At 53.0% G+C, this 21,438-nt stretch overlaps 1 protein-coding gene across 2 annotated transcripts; it reads left to right on the forward strand.

The window, feature by feature from the left end:
- On the forward strand, positions 1–20,970 carry PPCDC (phosphopantothenoylcysteine decarboxylase). 2 transcript variants are annotated; one of them, XM_087428716.1, is made up of 6 exons: positions 1–1,362; positions 2,840–3,045; positions 14,873–14,968; positions 15,853–15,981; positions 19,709–19,877; positions 20,626–20,970. In XM_087428716.1, the coding sequence occupies exons 2-6, from the start codon at positions 2,863–2,865 to the stop codon at positions 20,739–20,741; spliced, it is 693 nt and encodes a 230-aa protein (XP_087284842.1). In that variant the 5' UTR covers positions 1–1,362; positions 2,840–2,862; the 3' UTR covers positions 20,742–20,970. The 2 variants fall into 2 exon arrangements, with proteins under 2 accessions (XP_087284842.1, XP_087284843.1); XM_087428717.1 differs by having other exon boundaries at positions 5–1,362; positions 20,329–20,970.
- Positions 20,971–21,438: the final 468 nt, after the last annotated feature.

Consider the following 21,438-nt stretch of genomic DNA (forward strand, 5'->3'; position numbering starts at 1 on the left):
GCTGATCAGCATGCTGATTAGTTCCCAGAAGAACCTGGCGATAGGCTCTCTAAACCTTGCCAGTTGGTGACGGGGCTCCTCAAGCCCTGGAGTAGACTCAGTTCTGCCCTGGGTAAGCACGGCCCTGGCTGAGGCCCTGACATAGATCAGAGACTGAGATTGCTGGCAAATGGAACTTTGGAGGTGTCTTGCTCTAGGGAACTGGCCTGTGCTTAACCCTTGGTGAGAAGGGTGTGGGCCTCTGGGACTCCCTTCCAGGTAGGAGTGGGATAATGGACCCAAACATGATCCTGAGCTCATGTGGGTATGTGCCTGAGTCTTGAAGGAAATACTGGGCAAAGAGGCCTTAGGGAGCCAAGGGGCCTGTGGAGTGAAAAGGAGGCCCCTGTGGGTGCAGCCACAGAGGTAGCCGCTGGGCAATTCACATGCACTTCCTCCTTGGGGGCTGCCTTGGTGTCCCCTCCCTCTGCTGATTCTGCCCATTGTGAGTGCATCTTCCAGGACTTGCTCTTACTGCTATCTTTCATGTGTTGACTCAGAAGGTTTCTGCTGGAAGGAGCTTCAGAGATCACCTGGTCTTACCTCTGCATTTTTCAGATGAAGAGACAGGTCCAGGGAGGAGAGTACCCTGGGCCGAGGTCACACACCAGGTCAGGAGCACAAACATGGACAGGGCCCAGGGCCTCTGATTCACAGGCCAGGCTTCTGTCCTCTGCCCCACCCTACTTTATTTATTTTTTTGTGAGGAAGATCAGCCCTGAGCTAACATCCAATGCCAAGCCTCCTCTTTTTTTTTTTGCTGAGGAAGATTGGCCCTGGGCTAACATCCATCCCCATCTTCCTCTACCTTATATGGGACGCCGCCACAGCATGGCATGACAAGTGGTGCGTCGGTGGGCACCCGGTATCCAAACCTGTGAACCCAGGGCCACCCAAGCAGAGCACAGGCACTTAACCGCTGCGCCACTGCCGGCCCCACCCCACCCTACTTTAGAGAGTACAATTTGTTCTTCATTCGGCAGGTGTTCAGGACCCAGAAGGTGCCTGGCAGTTGGCGATTAGACTTGGTCACACATTCAGGGAGCTTGGTGGTGGTGGTGGTGGGGAAGTGGAGAGGGAGAGGCAAGGAAACTCACAAACAAATCAAATCAGTGATCACGAAAAAGGTACATCCCAGAGAAGGACCCAGCTCAAATGATTTCAGGTGTGACTCCTGTTTTCTCAACTCGTCTACAGATTCCCTGAAGGCAGTGGCTGTCTTCCACAATTCCTTTGTCCCATGCTGGATGTAATTGGTCCTCAGAGATGGTTGCTGATGGAATGAGTATGTTTTCTGGCCCAGCCTGCAGAGTATATATATATGTATGTATATATATATATATTTTTTTGAGGAAGATCAGCCCTGAGCTAACATCCGTGCTAATCCTCCTTTTTTTTTTTTTTTGCTGAGGAAGACAGGCTCTGAGCTAACATCTGTTGCCAATCCTCCTCCTTTTTTTTTTTTCCTCAAAGCCCCAGTAGATAGTTGTATGTCATAGTTGCATGTCCTTCTAGTTGCTGTATGTGGGATGTGGCCTCACCATGGCCAGAGTAGCGGTGCGTTGATGCACGCCCAGGATCCGAACCCGGGCCGCCAGTAGCGGAGCGTGCGCACTTAACCGCTAAGCCACGGGGCCGGCCCAGAGTATATATTTTGATGTATCCATTAGCCATATTATCATGGGCACTCACTTCTAGCAGCATGTGAGGGCCAGAGGAAGAAACCAAGCAGCAGCGAGGCCGGCCAGGTGGCGCAGTGGTTAAGTGCGCGTACTCCCCTTCAGCGGCCTGGGGCTTGCAGGTTCAGATCCCAGGTGTGCACTGACGCACGGCTTGTCAGGCCATGCTGTGGCGGCATCCCATATAAAGTGGAGGAAGATGGGCACGGATGTTAGCCCAGGGCCAATCTTCCTCAGCAAAAAGAGGAGGATTGGCATCGGATGTTGGCTCAGGGCTGATCTTCCTCACACACACACACAAAAGAAACCAAGCAGCTGGTTTCATGGGATGGCCTATAGCCCCTTTATGCTCGTCTCCTCCTGGGCTTGGATTAGTAGAGTGGTACCCACTCAGATCCACAGGGACAGAGACAGAGAGGCAAATCTCTCAGCTCTCTGGAGCTCCCAAGCCCCCTTGTTGCCTAGGGTTCCACCTCACAGGCATCCCTGGAAGCTGTTCTCTCCTACCAGTGCCTTCAGTCAGCCAGCGCAGCCCACAGCAGTAGCTCCTTCCCCTGCCCTCTCCAATCTCTCCACCACCAGGGCCCCCTCCACACTGTCTCCAGCACCAGCATCATCTTTCTAAAATGAAAACTCACCTGGCCCTCACTGCCCTTGACACTCCGCCCTTGACCTGATTTTGCAGCCTTAACCTCCTGCTCCTCCATCACACTTGGCCATCACTACTAAGCTACTCCCAGTTCCCCAAACTTGCCACCCTCTTTCAGGCCTTGTCACTTTTGCCAGATTGCTCCTTCTTGCAAAGTTATTTCCTTTTCTCTAGAAAACTTACTCGTCCTTCAGGACTCAACTGGAATATCATTGTTTTGGTCCCTGACTTCCTCAGACAGTTACTCCTGGGCAGCCACAGCCCCTGGTATAGACCTTCCTCACAGCGCTGGCCACATTACATTGTAACTGACCCGTGTGTGACAGGGTGTCTGATCCAACTGTCTGCTCCCAGAGTGGGGGCTTCTGACCCCTTAGGAACCCCAGCATCTCGCCCAGGGTCTAACACAGTGTTCTCAATACATTTTGGTCAAATGTATGAATGAAGCAGGTACACCTTGTTCTGCTTTTAGATCCTAAATCCTGACAGAGCCTTATGGAGCCCAGTCCTGGCAGGCCAGGACTCGAAGCCACCAGACCCCACATGGAACCAAGGGCCTCATGTCCAGCTGCTGCACCCTTGCTGGAGAGACAGTTCCATGTTCTCGTGGGTGTCACTGGGAGCGTTGCAGCTCTGAAGTTGCCTCTTCTGGTGTCAAGGCTTTTGGACATTCCTGGTGTGAGTATCCTCACTAGACAAGCGTGGCAGCCTCTGACATTAGAGAGCCGCTGCTCCTGGGGCCATTTTTGAGTGGTGCACGGGGTTTCCTTTTTCTTAATCATGGTGTTTGTGGAAGTCTTCTGTGTGCGTTGGTATGTGGGGGACACAGGAGACAGAGTCCAGTGTGACAGTATAACCAGGAGCTAGATTAGATGGTGTGGACAGAGCGTGAGGGGAGACTAGAGAAGGAACGCTCTGGTAAATGGAGCGTTCGGGCTCCCATATGTTGACCCTGAGATTCCCTAGGTCCTGGTGTGGGAGGAGGGCTGCCTGGAGAAATGCGGCAAGTTCTCGGTGTCCCCTTGCTGCCTTGGGCGCCCCACCCCTGCTTTCACTCCATCATGAACACTGTGGCTCTATTCTCCCTCCTCGTTAGACTTCGTGGCTGTCCTGTTGGTCCAAATGCACTGGAAGCTCGGGGACTCCCTGTTGCCCACAGCTCTGGTTTCACACTTTGCTCTTCAGGTGTTCAGAGATGCCCAGGGGCCACCACAGTGTGTTGGGGGTGGTGGGCTTAGCTCCCTGCCCTGCGCCAGACCACCTCAACTTTGATCAGTTATATATATTGGGGTTCTGGGGCAGATTCTTTTGCAGGAAAAGTTCAAGGCTTTAAACAATGTGAAAGCCAGCAGGTCATAACCCCACTTCTTCATCTGGTATCCAGGGCCCTTCCTTGGTCCATCGGTCTCCCACTGCCCCACACTCCACCCTGATGGCCTCTGCTTTGGCCGGGCCCCTGCCAGCCTGCGCTGTCCTGCCTGCTCCTCTTGGCCTTTCCAAATTCTGCATGAACACTTCACGCAAAAGCCTGCTTGACCTGCCTCAGCCCATGCAGTCTTGCTGCCTTCATTTTAAAACTTGCTTGTTGTGCTAAAGAAGAACCAGAGCTGGGCAGTAGTTAAAGTGGTGAAAACAAGCCGGCCCCGTGGCGGAGCGGTTAAGTGCGTGCGCTCCGCTTTGGTGGTCCGGGGTTTGCAGGTTTGGATCCTGGGCGCGCATGGGCACACAGCTTGTCAAGCTGTGCTGTGGTGGCGTCCAATATAAAGTAGAGGAAGATGGGCACAGATGTTAGCTCAGGGCCGATCTTCCTCAGCAAAAAAGAGGAAGGTTGGTATCGGATGTTCTCTCAGGGCTGATCTTCCTCAAAAAAAAAAAAAAAAGGTAAAAACAGATTTTATTCAGAAAAACTATTGCAATAGGGGAAAAGAGACCTCAGTATAGATAGAAGTAGGCTTAATTCTGACTACAACAAGGAAAAGTGGGGATTTATAGCCAAGGAGCAGACATGGGTCAGCGGATGAAAAATTCCTGAGGGAACATCAGGGGTCAGGGGAATTCTGGCTGAACGTCCTGGCAAGATTCTTGCTGAAGGTGATCAGACACCATCTGGGGGATGCTGGGGGCTGAGGACCCTGTTGAGATATCCAGGCTGATCAGACATCGAGGGTGGGGATTCTGGTTAAATCAACTTAGCAGGAATCTTGCTCTTGAGGACAAGGCCCAAGGAGGGGCCTTGATGAAAAAGTGTCTCAGACGGGCCTGACTGGAGTTTGGTCAAGGAGAGAATCTTGACCAAGATATAGAACCATAGGTTGCCTTCGACACTGCTCATGTTGTCTGACGCTAGTTTTGTGGGGTGTTGTTAAGCCCCTGGGGCTCGGGCTGTGCTTTTTCCTTTCTTGTTTCTGCACAGCACCTAACAGGGTGGCACAGGTGGATGTTCCTAGCATGTCCAGCAGGGGGCAGTGCTCACGTGCAGATGACCATGTCGAGACTGCAGGCAGGGGCGGGGGAAATCTTTCATTTTTTTACTTTCCACAGACTTCTACCCAGAAAGTCACCCCCTCACTAGTCCCCCACCCCCACCCCCACCCTCCCGCCCCGTCCCCCAGGTTAGGACTAGCAGTGAAGCAGGCAGCCAGGCCAGCAGGGGGGAAGGGAGGAGAATCTCCTGGCTGCTCTGAGGCTGGGCACTGGTGCTGCTGGGGCAGTACTGCCTGGGGCCTGCCATCCCTCATGTGCCCAGAACCGTTGGTAGGAGCTGGCCAGCTAGAGCCGTGAGAGCGGGAGGCCTGGAAGGGGTTGTAGCATGGACAGCCTCTGCCACTGCCCCCTGGGGAGGGAGGGAGCCAAGCAGTTCCCTTTTCCCATAGCCCTGGAGCAAGTGAATTTCCGGAATGGGGGTGGTGGGGGCGGGGAGTCCTATCCCAGGAAACAGATGGGCAGCCTCAGAGCGGAGGGAAATGGCAACTCTACCGCTTCCTGCCATCCCACACAGCCAGCATTATAGGGATGTGAGGAAAGGGTTCCCTGAAGCGGGGAGGCTCTCTGGCCCACCCCAGGCCTTTTAGCCTGCCCGTTGCAGGGACAGGCTGTATCTGGAACAGGACTTGTCTCTCTCTCTCTGGCTGGATTTGAAGCCTGAAGTCAGGCAGCCAGAGGCCACTGACCTGAGAGGGAGGACTCCCTGACTTAGCCTCTTGGAGCCTGCCTTTCTCGTTTTAAAATGAGGTTGATTACTGCCACCCATCCCCTCAGGCTCTTATCAAGGCTGGGGGAGGGAGACACAGATGAAACGGTTTGTCATCTTGTACCAACAACTAGGTGTGCCTCCTGGCACACGGAAGCACTTAACAGTATTTGTTTCCTGTCCTTCACCCGTTCCCTTGTTGTCATGTCCTTTGGGCCAGCCACGTGATGTGAGGTGTTGAGTTGGCGAGACAGCTCATGTGGCAAAAGCCATGGAGCCACAGTCCATCTGCTTATGTGGAGGGGCCCGCTTCCTTCTCACCTCTTGGCCCTCTCATCCTGCAGGGAGATGGCTCACCAAAGAGCCTGGGTTTGCTCGGTGGGGTCCTTGTGAGGTTTGGTAACCAAGATGGATCCCTGGCTTGCCTTGTGTTGGCCCCGAGGCAGTGGCCTTTCCCCTAGCCCTTCCCCACATTCCCTGATGGTACTGCTCTCCCCATTGCCCCCTCTCTGGGTCACCCTCAGGAGCAGTGTCTGTCCTCTGGAGCAGTCATTCTTAGCTCTTTGCCTGCTAAGTCATGGGTTCATACGAGCTCCCTTAGGCATACCGAGGTTTTGACTAGCAAACGAGCAGCAGGGGTATGGGCTGCAGGGGCCCGGGTGATTCTACAGACCAGAACTACTCCTGATTCACCAGTGTATCCAGGCATCCCAGGGGAGCCACCGACCTGGAGCCAGACCAGGGGACCGTGACAGGGTGATGGAGAGGGGTAGATTTGGCTTCATGCTTCACATAGCAGTCGGGGAGAGTGGCCACCAACAAAGAAGGCTTGGAGCCTTTATGTGAGGTGGGAGGAGTTGGACCGTGGGCGCCAGCCCTACCTCAAGAGAGGCTGCTGAGCATAGAGGATTTCTCACACTGGGACTCTGGGCAAGTCAGTTCTTCTTTATGGCCTCAGTTTTCTTATTGTAGCAATGAAGTGGGGGGCAGGTACTCAAATGATCCATCCTCTGAGGCCTCTTCTGGCACTGGTGGTAGAAGATCCTAGATGTGAAGGCAAAAAGGACTAGGACCTGAAGGCAGCCTAAGAGAAGGTGCTGGGGTTCAGGAGCTTCAGGGTGTTTTGCAGTTCTGTGACTGTCTTGTAATTGGGCAGCAGTTATGACTGAGCTGTCAGCTCCATTTCTGCCCTTTGGTTGGCATCCTTCTCACTTGGGAGGAGAAGACAGACCCCTCTCTAGCTCCTGCCAGAACAGGCAGCAGCAGGGCTGAGAGCCAGAAGGGGATTTCCAAAGGTGGAGAAAATCTCTCGCTCAGGGGGTTGCCAGGCCCTGGGCTTAGAGAAGTAAATTTCTAGAATGCCTGTCAGGACATTCAGGGCTGCCATGGGTGAGGGAAAGAGGGCCCCGCTCATACACAGTAGGAAATAAATTCTGTTTTTCTGGAGGACCATTTGGGAATATCTGGAGAAATCAAAAATGTTCACAGCCCTTGATTCACCTGTAGGATTGAACCCTGTAGGGTACAGAAGTCACTGTATGTACCAGGATGTTTATTATGGCATTGTTGATCATTTCAAAACAAAACTGGAAACAAACAAATGTCCAACAATAGAGAGCTGTGGTGCAGTTATGGTACAGCCTCTCAATGGATTGCAAGGAAGCGGTTCAGAAGAATGGATGGATCTCTGTGTGCTGATGTGGGACAATCATCAAGATATAAGTGAAGGGGCCGGCCCGGTGGCGCAAGTGGTTAGGAGCGCGCACTCCGCTGCGGCGGCCTGGGGTTCGCCGGTTCAGATCCCGGGCGCGCACCGATGCACCGCTTGTCAGGCCATGCTGTGGCGGCATCTCATATAAAGTGGAGGAAGATGGGCAAGGATGTTAGCCCAAGCCCAGTCTTAGCAAAAAGAGGAGGATTAGCAGATGTTAGCTCAGGGCCGATCTTCCTCACACACAGACAAAAAATAGATATAAGTGAAATGGGCAAGGTGCAGGAGTCAGCAAACCGTGGCCCACAGGCCAGGCCTAGTCTTGTTGCCTGTGTTTGTATGGCCTGCAAGCTAAGGATGGTTTTTACATTTTTAAGTGGTTAAAAAGAATCAAAAGAAGAATATTTTGTGACACATAAAATTACACGAAATTCAAATTTCAGTGTCCGTAATGTTTTCTTGGAACACAGCCACACTCATCATTTAAGTACTGCCCATGGCTGCAATCTGGCTACTACAGAGTTGAGTAATTGTGACAAAGCCTAAAATAGCATCTGGCCCTTTATAGAAAAAGTTCACCAACCGCTGGTATAGAGTATGATTCCTTTTGTATGTTCACATATCTGAGTTACTGCCTGCACTTCTTCCTGGAGGTGGTTACCCTTGTGGAGAGATGGGGGCAGGAAGGGAGCCTTGCATTTTTCATTTCGTGTCATTCTGTTCAATTTTAATTTTCTAACCCCTGCGTCTGTTTATTTTATTTTTAAAGTCAGTGGGGCTTTCGGTGGGGATATTATGGAACATTCTGTGTAACTTTATGCTTTTTTTTTTTTAATGCTCGTGGAGGAAAGAGCAGGAGAAACAAGGCCTGGTTTGAGGTTTCCCTTTCTTTCCGGGCAGGGGCCGCCTGCCTGCTCTGTGGTCCTGCTGTGGAAACTGGTCTGTTCAGCTGTAGTGCTCTGAGGCGTTTATCTGGGCCTGTGCTGGCTTGGCTGGCCCCTTCCTTTCCTGGCCTGCTCCTCCGAGGAGTGAGCTTTGCAGGCCGCTGGTCAGAGGCAGCCAGCCCTGGACTGAGGGATCCTGCACCCCAGGGTCCTTCCCTGATATCTCAGAACAGTGTCCCCATGGAGGGCCTCTGCAGGCCACCTCTCTAGCTCCATCCTGAGAATTTTCTCTGGTTGGGGAAGGGCACAGAGGGATTGGCAGCTTGGTCCTGCTTGAATGGCAGGAAGGGCTGATGTGATCAGAATACCAGCTCCCCCAGGAGGCCCATTTGGAGGCAGATGAGAGAAAGGCTTTCCCTGCAGAGCCTGGTGGGAAAGGGCAAGGGTCACGAGAGGGCTGGGATGGCACATCCTATTCAGAGAGAGCTGGATGTACCCCTGGAGGCCATATGGTCTAAATGGCTCAGGGCTCAAAAGGGAAAACCAAGGCCAGAGAGGAAGAGGGATTTATCCAAGATCCCCCAGCCAGTGAGCTGGTAGAACTGGGGCTTGAGGCCAGGTTTCCTTACTCCCATCAGCAGGTGAACTTGAGCTCAGATCTGGAGCATGGGCATTCTCTGCTTAAGCTAACGATGGCTGTGAGGATGAGAATCCCCAGGAAACTGTGGACTCTTACCTCGTCTGCCTTACTTTATGGTCGGGGGTCATATATACCCCACCTGCTTGTTAGACTGACCCTTACTGAGGGCAAAGTTCATGTCTTACCAGCTCTGGCCCCCATGCCTAGAATCAGCTTAGTAAATGTTTGCAGAGTCGAGACATCATTATGAGGCATTGGGACACCCACTCAGCCAATCCTCAGGGATTCGTTAATGAGGCCACCTCCTCCACAGCTCCCTGCCCCATGTGCCGACTGCCCTGGGCACTAAGAGTCCTTTTTCCTGGAGTATACCTGCCACCCCCATGCTCAGGTTTGTGTCACCTTCTTGGCTGGCGCCCAGCCCATGGGGACTGGCAGTGTCAACACCGGCCAACCCAACGTCAGGGGCCTCTGCTGCGTGTGCCAGCCCAGAGGCCTGAGCCACCAAATCTCTGGGTTCCTTGCCATGTGGCAGGTTAAGTCATGGCTGGTGCTTCCTCTTTAGAATCCTCATCAGTCTCCCGTGGAGCTGTCATCACACACCCTACTAGAAACACTTGCTCTTTTCCAGCCACTCAGCTGGGGCTTTCAGCTGGGGCTTTTCTTTACTTGCATATACCAGAGCTGTGCTATCTAATACAGTAGCCACTAGCCACATTCAAATTTAAATTTAAATTATTAAAATTAAACCGAAAATTCAGTTCCTCAAGCCACACCCCAAGTGCTCAATAGCTATGTGTGGCTAGTGGCTCCAACACTGGACAGCGCAGGTGTGACATGTTTCTATCATTGCAGAGAGTTCTGTTGGATAGTTCTTCCCCCCCGCCCCGAAGCCCCAGTAGATAGTTTTATGTCACAGTTGCACATCCTTCTAGTTGCTGTATGTGGGACGCGACCTCAGCATGGCCGGAGAAGCGGTGCGTCAGTGCGCGCCTGGGATCCGAACCCGGGCCGCCAGTAGCAGAGCGCGTGCACTTAACTGCTAAGCCACGGGGCCGGCCCCATTATCCTCATTTTAAAGATGGGAAGCTGGGGTTTGGAGAGGAGAGGTAACTTGCCCAAGGTTGCAGAGCTAGCAGTGCAAACGCAGGTGGCCACTCTGGAGCTGGCTTCTCCCTGCTCTGTGCTGCCTCCCTCTTGGCTGAAGGCGGCAGGGACAGGCACTGTGGTGTGAACAGCGTCTGTGTGTCCCTGCGCCAGAGATGGGATTGGAGGTGGAAATTCAGGCCATGGGATGTGTCTCATCCTGTGGCTATGAAAGTGCTTCTCCACAGGTCCCTTTGATAATCTGCCCCCGAAGCAGCCTGGCCAGACTAGGGGCCTAAAAGTAAAAGTAGAGGTATCACCCCAAATTCTGTTTCCGTTTCTCCTCCCTGACTCTCCAGGAGCTCCAGATGGGATTGCTGATGTATCTTCAGAGGAAAGGAAGCCAGACTTGCCAACTGGTTTCAGAAAGGAATCTCTATAAATGCCAGGCAAAATGCAGGCAGCTTATATAACAGGGTCTGGCCAAGCCTTGGTCACATGACATAAAGAGGTTCAGGTTAAAAGTATTAGATATAAAAACTTTGCCAGGGCTCTCGCCAGGGGCCCAAGCACAGAGCTGCCTTTCAGGAACTCTGTAGTGTGTGGGAGATTGTTTACGCCCAGCCCTGCTTCTACCAGGACCCAGGAGGGTGTGAGAGAAAGTCAAGGAGGGCTCCCGCCCTCAGGAGTTTTCTGCCCTGCCAGGGCTCCTTGGCATTTGCTGGGGCAAAGGTCAGGGTGAATGAGTGAATAGTCTGAGTTATTTAGTATCTCAGAAAGTAGCACAACATGCTATATATATATATAGCGCACATATATATATTTTTATGTATGCAAACCCAGGGCCCGGCCCTTGGCTCCCAGGACCTTTTGGCAGAGTGAATGAAAATAAAAGAAGAAAGCCCATAGGGCTGATGAATCAGATCAAGTGACATCCCTCTAAAACCAGAAAAACTGGCCTGGGCCTGCCAGGCAGCACTGGGGTCAGGGTCACTGCCAAGGAGAGGTGGCTGCTTCAGCAGGGTCAGGGGAGGGGCATTGGGTAGGATGGCTCATCACATACTCTTCACATTACTCTTGAGGTAAAGACATTGATCCCAGGAAGCACCCTAACAACGACTAGGTAACCTGGGACGGCAGCCAGAGAGGGATGGCTCAGAGACTGGGGAAGGAGCTTCGAGGGAAGATCTCAGGCTAGTGCCCAGGGTGGGAGGCCTACCTGGACCCCTGGTGGGAACTCCCCAGGGGTCAGGGGAGGCAGTATGAAGGCTCTGAGACCATGAAGGGGATGTAGAGGGAAAGAAAAGGTAGAGCTGGAAGGGAGGAGGGATCCCCTGAACAGGGCCTTTACCAAACTGGCAATGTTTCTGAAGGCTGGCCCTAGGCACAGGCCTCACTTTGAGAACTGGCAGGTGGTTTAGGAGTTGGGGAGAGTAGGGGAACTAGATCTTCAGGAAGCAGCTTTCTAAATTTCAGAATAGAGAGAGGATGAACTGGGATGTTCTTAAGTGGTTGGGAAGCTCTTAGAGATGAAAGAAAGCGGTCCCTATGAGGAACAGAAGGCAGTGACCAGAAACTGATATGGCTACCTGGGAAGCCCTCTGTTGAGGGAGATTGGAGAGCAGTTAAATGGAAAGGAGGACATGTAACCAAAGAGGAAGGTAGAATGTGGTCAGAGGCCACCAGGGTGAGCTGAAGCTTGCAGTGAAACTCAGGACGACCGAGGGGGCTGTTACATACTTTGGAAAAAGAACAATGAAACCACGCCTGGTCCTGGAGGCCAATGGTGTAACATTAGGAGGGGACAGAAAGAAATGGGAGGGACTCTTGAGTCCCATTTTGTTTCCATTTTTTCTTTTGAGCTTGAAAAAGTAGGACAAAGGGTGGTAGAAGGGACTTGAACCCAAGTTGGGTGATTCATCTCCTGACCTGGGCAAGTTCTGTCCTGGGGTGCTGAGGTTGTGGTTGGTGACCTACAGGATGTGTGGGGAACAGCAGAGGGGCTGGGGGCTGGAGACAACTAATGCCCATTTATCAAAAAGGCAAGGGAGGTGGGCTCCACAAATTACTATAGACGAGGCTTATGAGCATTTAGACAATGTTTGTCACTGGGGCTTGACTGGGCTTGCTGGGAACAAGGCATACCAATTTTAGTTTAGTTTTTTGGATATTAGACAAAGTAGTTTTGGATTTAGGTGAGGCCTTTGATGGAATCTTAGGACATCCCCCGGACCACCTGGTGATGTTGTCAACATGTTTATAACCAGTGAAATATCCTTGGAGAGGGTTCGTTCCTGATTCTTCCCGCCTGCCCTGCCCAACCTGTGGACCCCATGGACAGGCTCTGTTCTTGACCTTGTTCTGTTCATGGTTTGTATTCGTGTCTCAGGCTGCTGGTTGAGAACAGGCCAGGAGGAACAGGCTTGAGATCTCAGGAGCTCTCCGGAGACTGAGCAAACAGGGGCCAACTCTTGGAAAGGTGTAATTTACCAGGGAAATGTGAGGGACTGCATTTGGGACCAGAAAGTAACTGTGTGGGTACAGTTGAGGCTTGTGGCTTAGTAGCAACATGGGTGAGAAGAACTCTTTTGAGTTTTTGCTGATTGCAAACCCCATATACATCAGCAGGAGAATGTGGCTTCCAGAAGAGCTGATGTGGGCTCAGGCTCCGTTGACAGACACTCAGTGGGCCAGGGACGTGATGCTCCAGGTTCCCTGAGCCTAACAGTGCGACACCTTCTTAGACCCCTACAGGCAGAAGAGCTGGCTCCCACCTCTGAGGTCTTCAGTTCTGGGAAATTTCATTTCATTTCTTTCAAAATTTTCTCCTCTCTATTTTTCTGTCCTCTCTTTCTGGAACTCATTATTAGTCAGATTTATTTCTCCAGGGCTGGGTTCTGTCGGGGGACTGCAGCCCTGTTCATTTGCCGTCTTTTTCAGAACTGGACAAGGCTTGTTCAGGGCTGTCCTAGAGGGGACTCCACTGGTTTAAATGACCTTTAATAAGGTCCTTGAGCGGCTGGCCCGGTGGTGTAGCGGTTAAGTGTGCTCACTCCGCTTCGGCGGTCCGGGGTTCGCAGGTTTGGATCCTGGGCACAGACTGATGCACTGCTTGTCAAGCCATGCTGTGGTGGTGTCCCATATAAAGTAGAGGAAGATGGGTACAGATGTTAGCCCAGGGCCAATCTTCCTCAGCAAAAAGAGGAGAATTGGCAACAAATGTTAGCTCAGGGCTAATCTTCCTCATATACACACAAAAAAGGTCCCTGAGATTTTATGCAACTTCTGAGGATGGTAGACTTTAAGAGGGAGTGAGAGGGAGGATGGACAGGTTCAGGAGCTCTCCAGTAGAGCTGGGAACGCCAGACCATCTGCAGTTCTTCTGTAGTCTGCCTCTCTGAGATTTCAACTCCTTGGTCCCAGCTTCTCTCTTTTTTTTCTTTCTTTCTTTTTTTGAGGAAGGTTGGCCCTGAGCTAACATCTGTTGCCAATCTTCCTCTTTTTTTTCTTTTTTCTCCCCAAAGCCTCAGTACATAGTTCTATATCCTAGTTGTAGGTCCTACTAGTTCTCCGTGGGATGCCACCTCAGCATGGCTTGACGAGCAGTGAGTAGGTCCATGCCTAGGACCCGAACCAGTGAACCCCGGGCTGCTGAAGAGGAGTGCACGAACTTAACCGCTAAGGCACCAGGCCGGGCCCCCTAGCTTCACTCCTAGGTACTGTGCAGAAGAACACTGTCCTACAACAGGCAGGAAACAAATGAGGAGAGGGGGGCCTCGGTGAGATGATAGGGAGGGGTAGGGACTAGGTTGAATTGTCATGGGCATGGCCTATCGAAGGGCATCCAAAGAGGCAGCCATTACTCAATGGCACCAAATCATTATCAAGTAGGAATGTGGGCCCAGCAGTGCCAGAGCTTTCAGTTTTTCAAGAGAAGCCAGGAAATTGGATTTTCTATGTGAAATCTCCTGATTTGTATGTATTGGCATACATACAAATAAACAAAAACGTTTATAACCCCATGCAGGGGAAATAGTGTGTCTGCAGGCTGGATCTGGCCCAGACACTGCCACCCATGACCCTTGCTCTGGTTAGTCGATGATTCTGTGCTTGTCACTTTGGACTCTTCTCCCTGCTGGATAAATGTCCCCCAAAGATGTGATTTCCTAGACCCTTCCCCTCCCAGCCACCTCTTGTGGGCCCCTCTACTCTGCCAGCTTGCTAGTCCGACGTCTCATTTTACACATGATGACAACCCTTCTAGAGCCATTCACACTACTGGGTGCTGTTTCTCACAGCCATTTGTTCTGCTAAGCACCTTAACCATCCCCTTGTTTGCATTATTAATTTATCTAGAAAATGAGTAGTGTGAAGGTAAACTTCATTCTTGCCCCATGAGTGTGGGGCACACAGGTTTAGTTTTCCTGGAGCTTGTCTGCAGCTGGAGCCCACGAGGCCTTGTTCCTAGAAGTACACGAAGGGACTCTGCCTGCTTTCTTGTTGGGGCCTGGGTGCAGACACCGTGTGCAGGGCTCCAGCTCCCCAGAGCCTTGGCCTGCAGAGGGCAGGGCTGCAGTGTGGCCCAGAGCTTGGGACCTCTGACCCTCCTCAGGGTGGCCCCTCCTGCCTCCCATGGCCTCTGTGGCCCTCTTGCCTTGGGTTCCCTTCCCGTCACCCGCCTGCATCTGCCTCTCATCTCACTCTGCCTGAGTGGCGGGAGCCTGCAGCTTTATATGCACTGGGCAGTTGGTGACTCATTCCTCAGCAGCCCCCAGAAGGGAAGTGAAACGGCTGCACCTGGTGGGGCCTGACCTTTGGGTGACAGCGGAAGTAGCTATGCAGACGTGGGGCTCCCTGCTGCGAAGGGAGAGCCACAGCCAGGCTATGAAGAAAGCCCTTGCCTGGCCTGGCCCCGTGTGGCCTCCAGGCCAGTGGCTCTGGTAACAGTTTTTCTTTCCCTCCCTCCCCCCACCTCCACTTTTTCTTGGTGACAGCTGGAAGTAGCAGTGGTCACAACTGAGAGAGCCAAACATTTCTACAGTCCCCAGGATGTTCCTGTCACCCTCTACAGCGATGCTGATGAATGGGAGGTTAGTGTTGGGGACCCCCAGGGCTGAGTGCCATGGCGTTTCTGCCAACAGGACAGGACTGTCCTCCCTGCAGCCTCTAGTCCTGGTGGCGGGAGCAGACAGGCCAGGCTCAAGTCAGTGGTCAGGGTCCGCTGGGCAGAGGCGATGAGGAAAACATCTGTCTAGCTTCTGGCCTGCAGGAGGCCTGCAGCTCCTCCCACCCCAGGCAAAGCTCAGCTTTGGCCCCGTGCCTGAGAGTGAGTGTCCTTGTACTTATCTGGGCTGATGAAACCACAGAGGAGCTCTGTTCCCACCACCCTTGTCCACGTGGCTCCCAGTGTCAGGGCTGTTGAGAGTGCCTCACTTCCCACGGCCGCTGGGCTCTGCTTCTGCTCTCCCACAGAGGGGCGGGCGTGGGCCGATTCACCAGACGTCAAGTGTGGGCCTCACAGGGGTGCCCTGCCAGGCATTTTTAAACATTCTCAGCCTAGAACATTTCTGACTGGCCTGTCTTCCTCACCCCACCCCCTCCGTTTCTCACCGCCCCAGAGCCCTTCCACTGGCTTGGACAACCCAAGCATCCGCCTCAAGCAGACAGGCCAGGAGTTCCCTGCCAGATGTCAGTTCTCTTGAAAACCAAACCATAAAGGGAATAGCTTGGAGAGACAAGGGGCGTTTGTTTCCTCAGGCCTGGTTTCTCTCAGGCTGTTGGCTCCATAGCCCATGCTCACTAGCTTAGCTGTGAGAGGGAACTGTGAGTGGACTTGGACGGGGGTTGCTCAGGAGGTCTCCCTCTGGTTCCTGACTTAGTGTACCTGGCCTGCCTTAGCCCTCCCCGTCCGCCTTCCTCCCTCCACACTGAGCGAGTGGCTGGCCCGGTGACCCCCTTTCCTTCCCTCTGCCAGATGTGGAAGCGCCGGTCCGATCCAGTTCTCCACATTGACCTCCGGAGGTGGGCAGACCTCATGCTGGTGGCTCCTCTTGATGCGAATACTCTGGGGAAGGTGGCTAGTGGCATCTGTGACAACTTGCTTGTGAGTGACTCTCTGTGCCCTCCTCCCTCCCTGGGCCTCACTCGCAGTTTGCTGAACTGCAGACTGCTTTTGTACAAAGTTCTCGCCTTGGAATCCTGTTATGGTGGGGCTAGTTTACTCAGAATACAGTCCCCCTGGACTGCCCCCTACCCCCGGACTTGTTCTCACCTATGCTCTGCCAAGTGGGCAGAAGACCTGGTCCTGATGAGTTGGCTTGACTTGTGGATGCTCTCTGAGGGTGTCTGCCTCTCACCTGCCCCTCAAGCTCAGCTCCTCCTCCTTTGTCCTTCATTCATGGGCTGCCCTTGACGTGCTCCTCCATTGGTCTCCCTACCCAGCCCCATTGCCTGCCCCAGTCAGCTCTACCCTCTCACGGGGATCTGCATATCCACATGGGTAATCTGATAAGAGGGTTGACTTCTTTCTGGATCTCTCAGGCTCACTTATCTCTCCTGTGGCGTTAGCCACAAGGCTGAGATGCGGTTTTCCTGTATATTATGGAAAGCTTAGAGAGAAAGAGAGGAAAAGGACAGAGTGAGAGGTGCGAGCTGATGGGTAGTGGAAGAGAGGAATGGAAGTCCAGCTGTACAAAGTGGGGATTGTCTTAGGCCTAAGGGACGTCCCGGGAGCTATTATCCTTAAAGAGCCTTTGTTTATATGCTCATCCTGGGAAGGTTTGAGCAGGATCTTTCTCCTCCCTCCCCCTCCCTGTCACCCCCTTTCCCTCATTCATTGAGCTTTTATCTGCCATGAACCAGGCCCCAGGCAGAGGGACACACAGGAAACAGGGACCTCACAGTCTGGAAGGAGAGGGTTTTTGGTCACCCATGCAGGTGAGAAGGGAATGTGCTCTGTTGTGTAGTACAGTCTTAAATGACCCCATTTGACAATGGAGTCACCACCTTGCACAGAGCTGGGCATACAGCAGGTGTTCAATAAATACTTATTATATGTATGCAGTAATTAGTAATTTGACTTTGGCAAACAGCCAGGAGTTTTTCAGAGTTTAATATGGTCAAGTAGTGAATAACGAAGCGGAGTCAAGATTTTTTGGGGTCAGATAGGAGGTTAGTCTCCTCGTATGCTTGTTGATGGGCGCTTAAGGCACTTCTTGAAGAATCTGCTAGTGATTTAAGCATCATTTTAATAAGAGCACAGGTGACCAGAAGAAGAGCAACACCCAGACTATGTGGCCAGGAGCAGGGTAGGGGTGCAGAGAAGGGTGAGGCTTGGAGCAGTGTTACCAAGAAGGCTTCCCAGTGGGTCTGGTGCCAGGCTGACGGGGCAGCTGGAACAGCTGAGGCTCCTGACTGCCGTTGTCTAAGAGGGTCAGAGTTGTGTGTGACGGCACCATCTCACCAAACCTCCAGGCTTCCCACTGGCTGGTCAGCAGCCAGCTGATGTGACGAAGCACACTGACCTCTAGGAGGTAAGCCTTGGCCTGGCCTGGCTCTCTGAGGCTTCCTTCCTTCTTCCTGAAAGCTCTGCTTCCCTTTTTTCTTCAAAGCTGCCATCCTTCCCTGAAATCTTTGGGGTTCCCACCTCCTGAGTAGGCTGAGCAGTGGAATATGTTCCTAAGATGAGCCCCCAGGCCATTTGCCTCAAAGGGTTTCACTTGAAGGCACAAATATTTTGCAAATCTTATAAAGTTTAATCTGTCATCATGTTTGGTCTGTGGTTCTGTCCTCTCTCAAAAGATGTTCTCTCCTTATATCCCTGAAAAGAAGCTCACCCTGCTACCTTCCTCCTTCAGATCTTTTCCCTTTCCCGTGCCAAGAACTTGGGGTGCGGTTAGAGCAGTGTGCTAGGTGTGAACCTGTTCACCCAGCCTCCGGGCCCTTGGCCTCGGCGATGTGCATCTCCTTCTGTCCTCTGGCTCACTCAGGCGCTGCCCCTTCTTTCTGCTAAATAGCCAAGCAGATCCAGAAAGAGGAGGTGACTTCCCTGGGTCACCAGTCCAGTTGGGAGCTGGTCTCCTTAGCGGGATCCAGGCCTTCTCTCCACCCAAGCAGATTCCCAGGGGCAGACCCTGAGGTGCCGAACTCCACACTGGCCAAACAGAAGTGACTCTGGGAACTGGTTCCTCCTCTCATCCCTCCTGCTGCTGGAAGGTTCGGAGGAGCCGTGGTTTGTCTAGGAAGTGCTGAGCTGAGCTGGGAAGAGCTCGAGAGGCGTGGGACACGGAGGTGTTGGGTTTCTGCTCTGGTCGGCGTGCTTTGCTTTGAGGACACCTAGAAACCCCAGCCCAGCTCCCACTCACCCCACACGTAGTCCAGGGGCTCTTCTAGGCATGCTCATGACTTCTGCAGAAGCAGCAGGTGGCACAGGGCCAAGAGGAAGCGTGACTGAAACTGGCCACTCATAGCCTGGTTGCCGAATTGGGAGGACTTGTGGGAAATAAACGCTGGTGTCTGAACTGCACAAGCAGCTGGATCCTGAGGCTGTGTGCTGTCCCGCTTCCTTCCTGTCCCTGGGAGAGGGCAGGGGCACCGAGAGGGGAGGCATTGGCCCTAGCCTGTTTGTGGCATTGTTCTCTGGACTCCCCGCTCATTTCCCAGAGGGGCTCCACGTCAGGGAAGGGGCGTGCCAGCCACTGTCTCCCCGAGAGGCCCACGGCCCGGGAGGAGGTGCTGGAGCAGTCAGAGCACGGGGGAGCACACTCCTGTGGGTCCCAGAGCTTATTTCTCCCCCAGGCAGCCCCCGGTCCAGGGAGCCTGTGCCTGTGATCATAACAGGGGCTACTGTTTACTTTGTGCCAGGCCCTGTGAGAGGAGCTTTAAGCATTTTTACCCTCTATCCTCACAACCACCCAGGGGTGGGGGGGCTTTTGCAGAGAAAAAGCTGAGACTCCAGACATTAAATAACTTGTCCAAGTTCTCATTGCTAGAAATAGTAGATAGCACAGCTGAGATTTGAACCCAGGTCTATGTGATTTCACAGCCCACAGCACTAAGGACTCTGTGAGCAGGTCGGTCCCTTTCACAGCTGCTCTGGTCTGTGACTTGGTGGATCGCCTGGCAATCGGGAGGCTGCGTGGCGCGGTGGAGGATCACATGGGTGGCGTGCAAATCCTCAAGCCCTGGATCATTGTCTCCGTGTGACCTTGGATAACCGCTCGCCTCTGGGGAGTGCAGCTTCCCCATCTGTGAAACGGGACAGCACCTTATTTACAGGGTTGCAGTGAGGGTTCATGGGATAATATATGCAAGAGGGTTTTTGTCGTATGTAAGATGTTATTTTCATTGCCGAGCTTTAGTTGGCCTCAAAGTAGAGCCAGTGTCAGGATAGATGGGCCCCACCTGATGAGCAGTCTGGTCCTTAGCTTTGTGGGGATCTGCAAAGCCTGCCTTCTGCTCTCCACGGTTGCTTCTTTCTGCGAGGTGTGGCCTGCTATGGAGAAGCCTTATGCTTGGGCACAGGGAGACCTTTCTGCACAGGAGGGAAGGTCTGTTTGGAGGTGGCTGGGCCATTGTGCGCATTGGTGGAGCGTATCCTGTTTATAGGGCCCCATGCCAGAGCCTTGGGGAGGTGGAGAGGGGCGAGGAGACACATCCCTACCCCCTGAGGGACGTGAGACAGCTCCCTGCAGATAGTAGTCATCCCAAGCCCATGACTGGCTATGGCCCGGAGGACAGTGCGTAGGATTTGGAAGGGCTGGGGAGGGGTGGCAGGCAGAGCAGCAGGCACGCCCACCCTCTCATCCCCTACCCTGGGACCTTCTTCACAGACCTGTGTCATCCGGGCCTGGGACCGCAGCAAGCCTCTGCTCTTCTGCCCGGCGATGAACACCACCATGTGGGAGCACCCCATCACCGCGCAGCAGGTGGGCCAGCTCAAGGCCTTCGGCTATGTCGAGATTCCCTGTGTGGCCAAGAAGCTGGTGTGTGGAGACCAAGGTGGGCATCTATCTGGTCAGGCTCACAGCCCATCCTCACAGCCCGGGGCTGCGGAAGGGCTCAGCTTTGGGGTCAGATCTGGGTTCAGATCCCAGCGTGTTGTGACCTCGGGCAAAACCATTTACCTCTGAGCTCAGCTTTCTCATCTGGGAAATGGAAGTCATAATTCCTTCCTCTCAGAGTTGTTAGGATTAAATGAGATAGTGTGTGTAAAGTGCCTGGTATCGTCCCTGGCATGCAGCCCATACACAGTTCATGATGGCTACTGTAACTATTCCTGAAGCCTGTCTTGGAAGGGAAGTGATGGGTCTAGCTCAGGCTGAGACCATCCTGGCCTTCTTAGGCATTGGGCTCTGGGTGGAGCATGTGCACTGGGGAAGTATTGAGCAGGGTCGGGGAGGGATGGTCCCCTGCCTCAGTCTGCAGAGCCACAGCAGAACTTTGCTCCTAGGTCTGGGGGCCATGGCTGAGGTGGGCACCATTGTGGACAAAGTGAAAGAAGTCCTCTCCCTGCATGGTGGCTTCCAGCAGAGTTGAACCCAGGATTTCTGTTGTGTGTGTCCCTCTGCACTCAGCGTGTTTTCAGGCCAAGTTGGTGAAGAAGATGGACATTTGCAAAATATGATGAAGACTCCTGCATTTACTGAGTAGGGGTCCGGCCTGGGCCTGCTCTAGGGCCTCCCAGGGGCCTGACTGGCCCCAGGTTAAACTAGACCAAAGGCCCAGGTCTCAATTTCTTTCCTATTAGGAGACACTCGCTTTCTGGAGCCCCTCCCCACCTTGTCCTGGATAGGTACAGCGACCAAGAGGAGCAAGCTGCTGTACTGTCACTGTGCTCTGGGAGAGGGACTGAGGAGTGCCTGAGAAACCTTGATTCTACATTGTGCCCAGGAGCCGCTTTTAGAAACAGCCAAAGCTGGAGATGCCCAGCGTGGTGGGCACCTGGCCAGGCCTTTGGAACTTCAGCTCCCTGGTGAGGTGCCCAGGTGCCACACAGAGCCAGGGAGGCCTGTGAGTTGGAAAGTCCCTGAGATTTCCCCACAGACCATGCCGTGAGATCGGGGGTACTGGAGAATAAAGTGACCATGTAGGAGACTCTGTCCTTCCTTTATAACCCATCTGTGGCCTCAGAGATCAGAGGCATTGCTAGGTGTGGCTGGGGAAGGGTCTGGGCTGATGACTGACCGCCACTCCTTAGTCTTCATGTCATATGGTGGTAAGGGCAAAGGACTCTGAAGCCAGACAGCCCCTAGTTCAGATCCCAGCTCTGACACATACTAGCAGTGGGACCTTGGCTCAGGGCTCAGCCTTTCAGACCCTTACTTCCTCATATGTATTATCATCCTACTCTCCTAGAGTGTTGAAAGGATTAAATGAGATAATATGTGCAAAATACCCCAGTGAGTGCCTCGTGTGTAGTAAATGTCAAATAAACAGAAGTTAAAGCTAGATATTATACATACCAGTGAGCTTTCCCAACATTTACTGAAATAGGCTGTCTCATTTTGGGAAAAATAAAATCCTGACCCTAGCTGATGTGGCCTTTTTCAAGTGACAGGCA

This window comes from Ceratotherium simum, chromosome 3, assembly GCF_057802395.1.
Source record: "Ceratotherium simum simum isolate JZ-2026a chromosome 3, ASM5780239v1, whole genome shotgun sequence".
In the NCBI taxonomy this organism is placed as follows: Eukaryota; Metazoa; Chordata; class Mammalia; order Perissodactyla; family Rhinocerotidae; genus Ceratotherium; species Ceratotherium simum.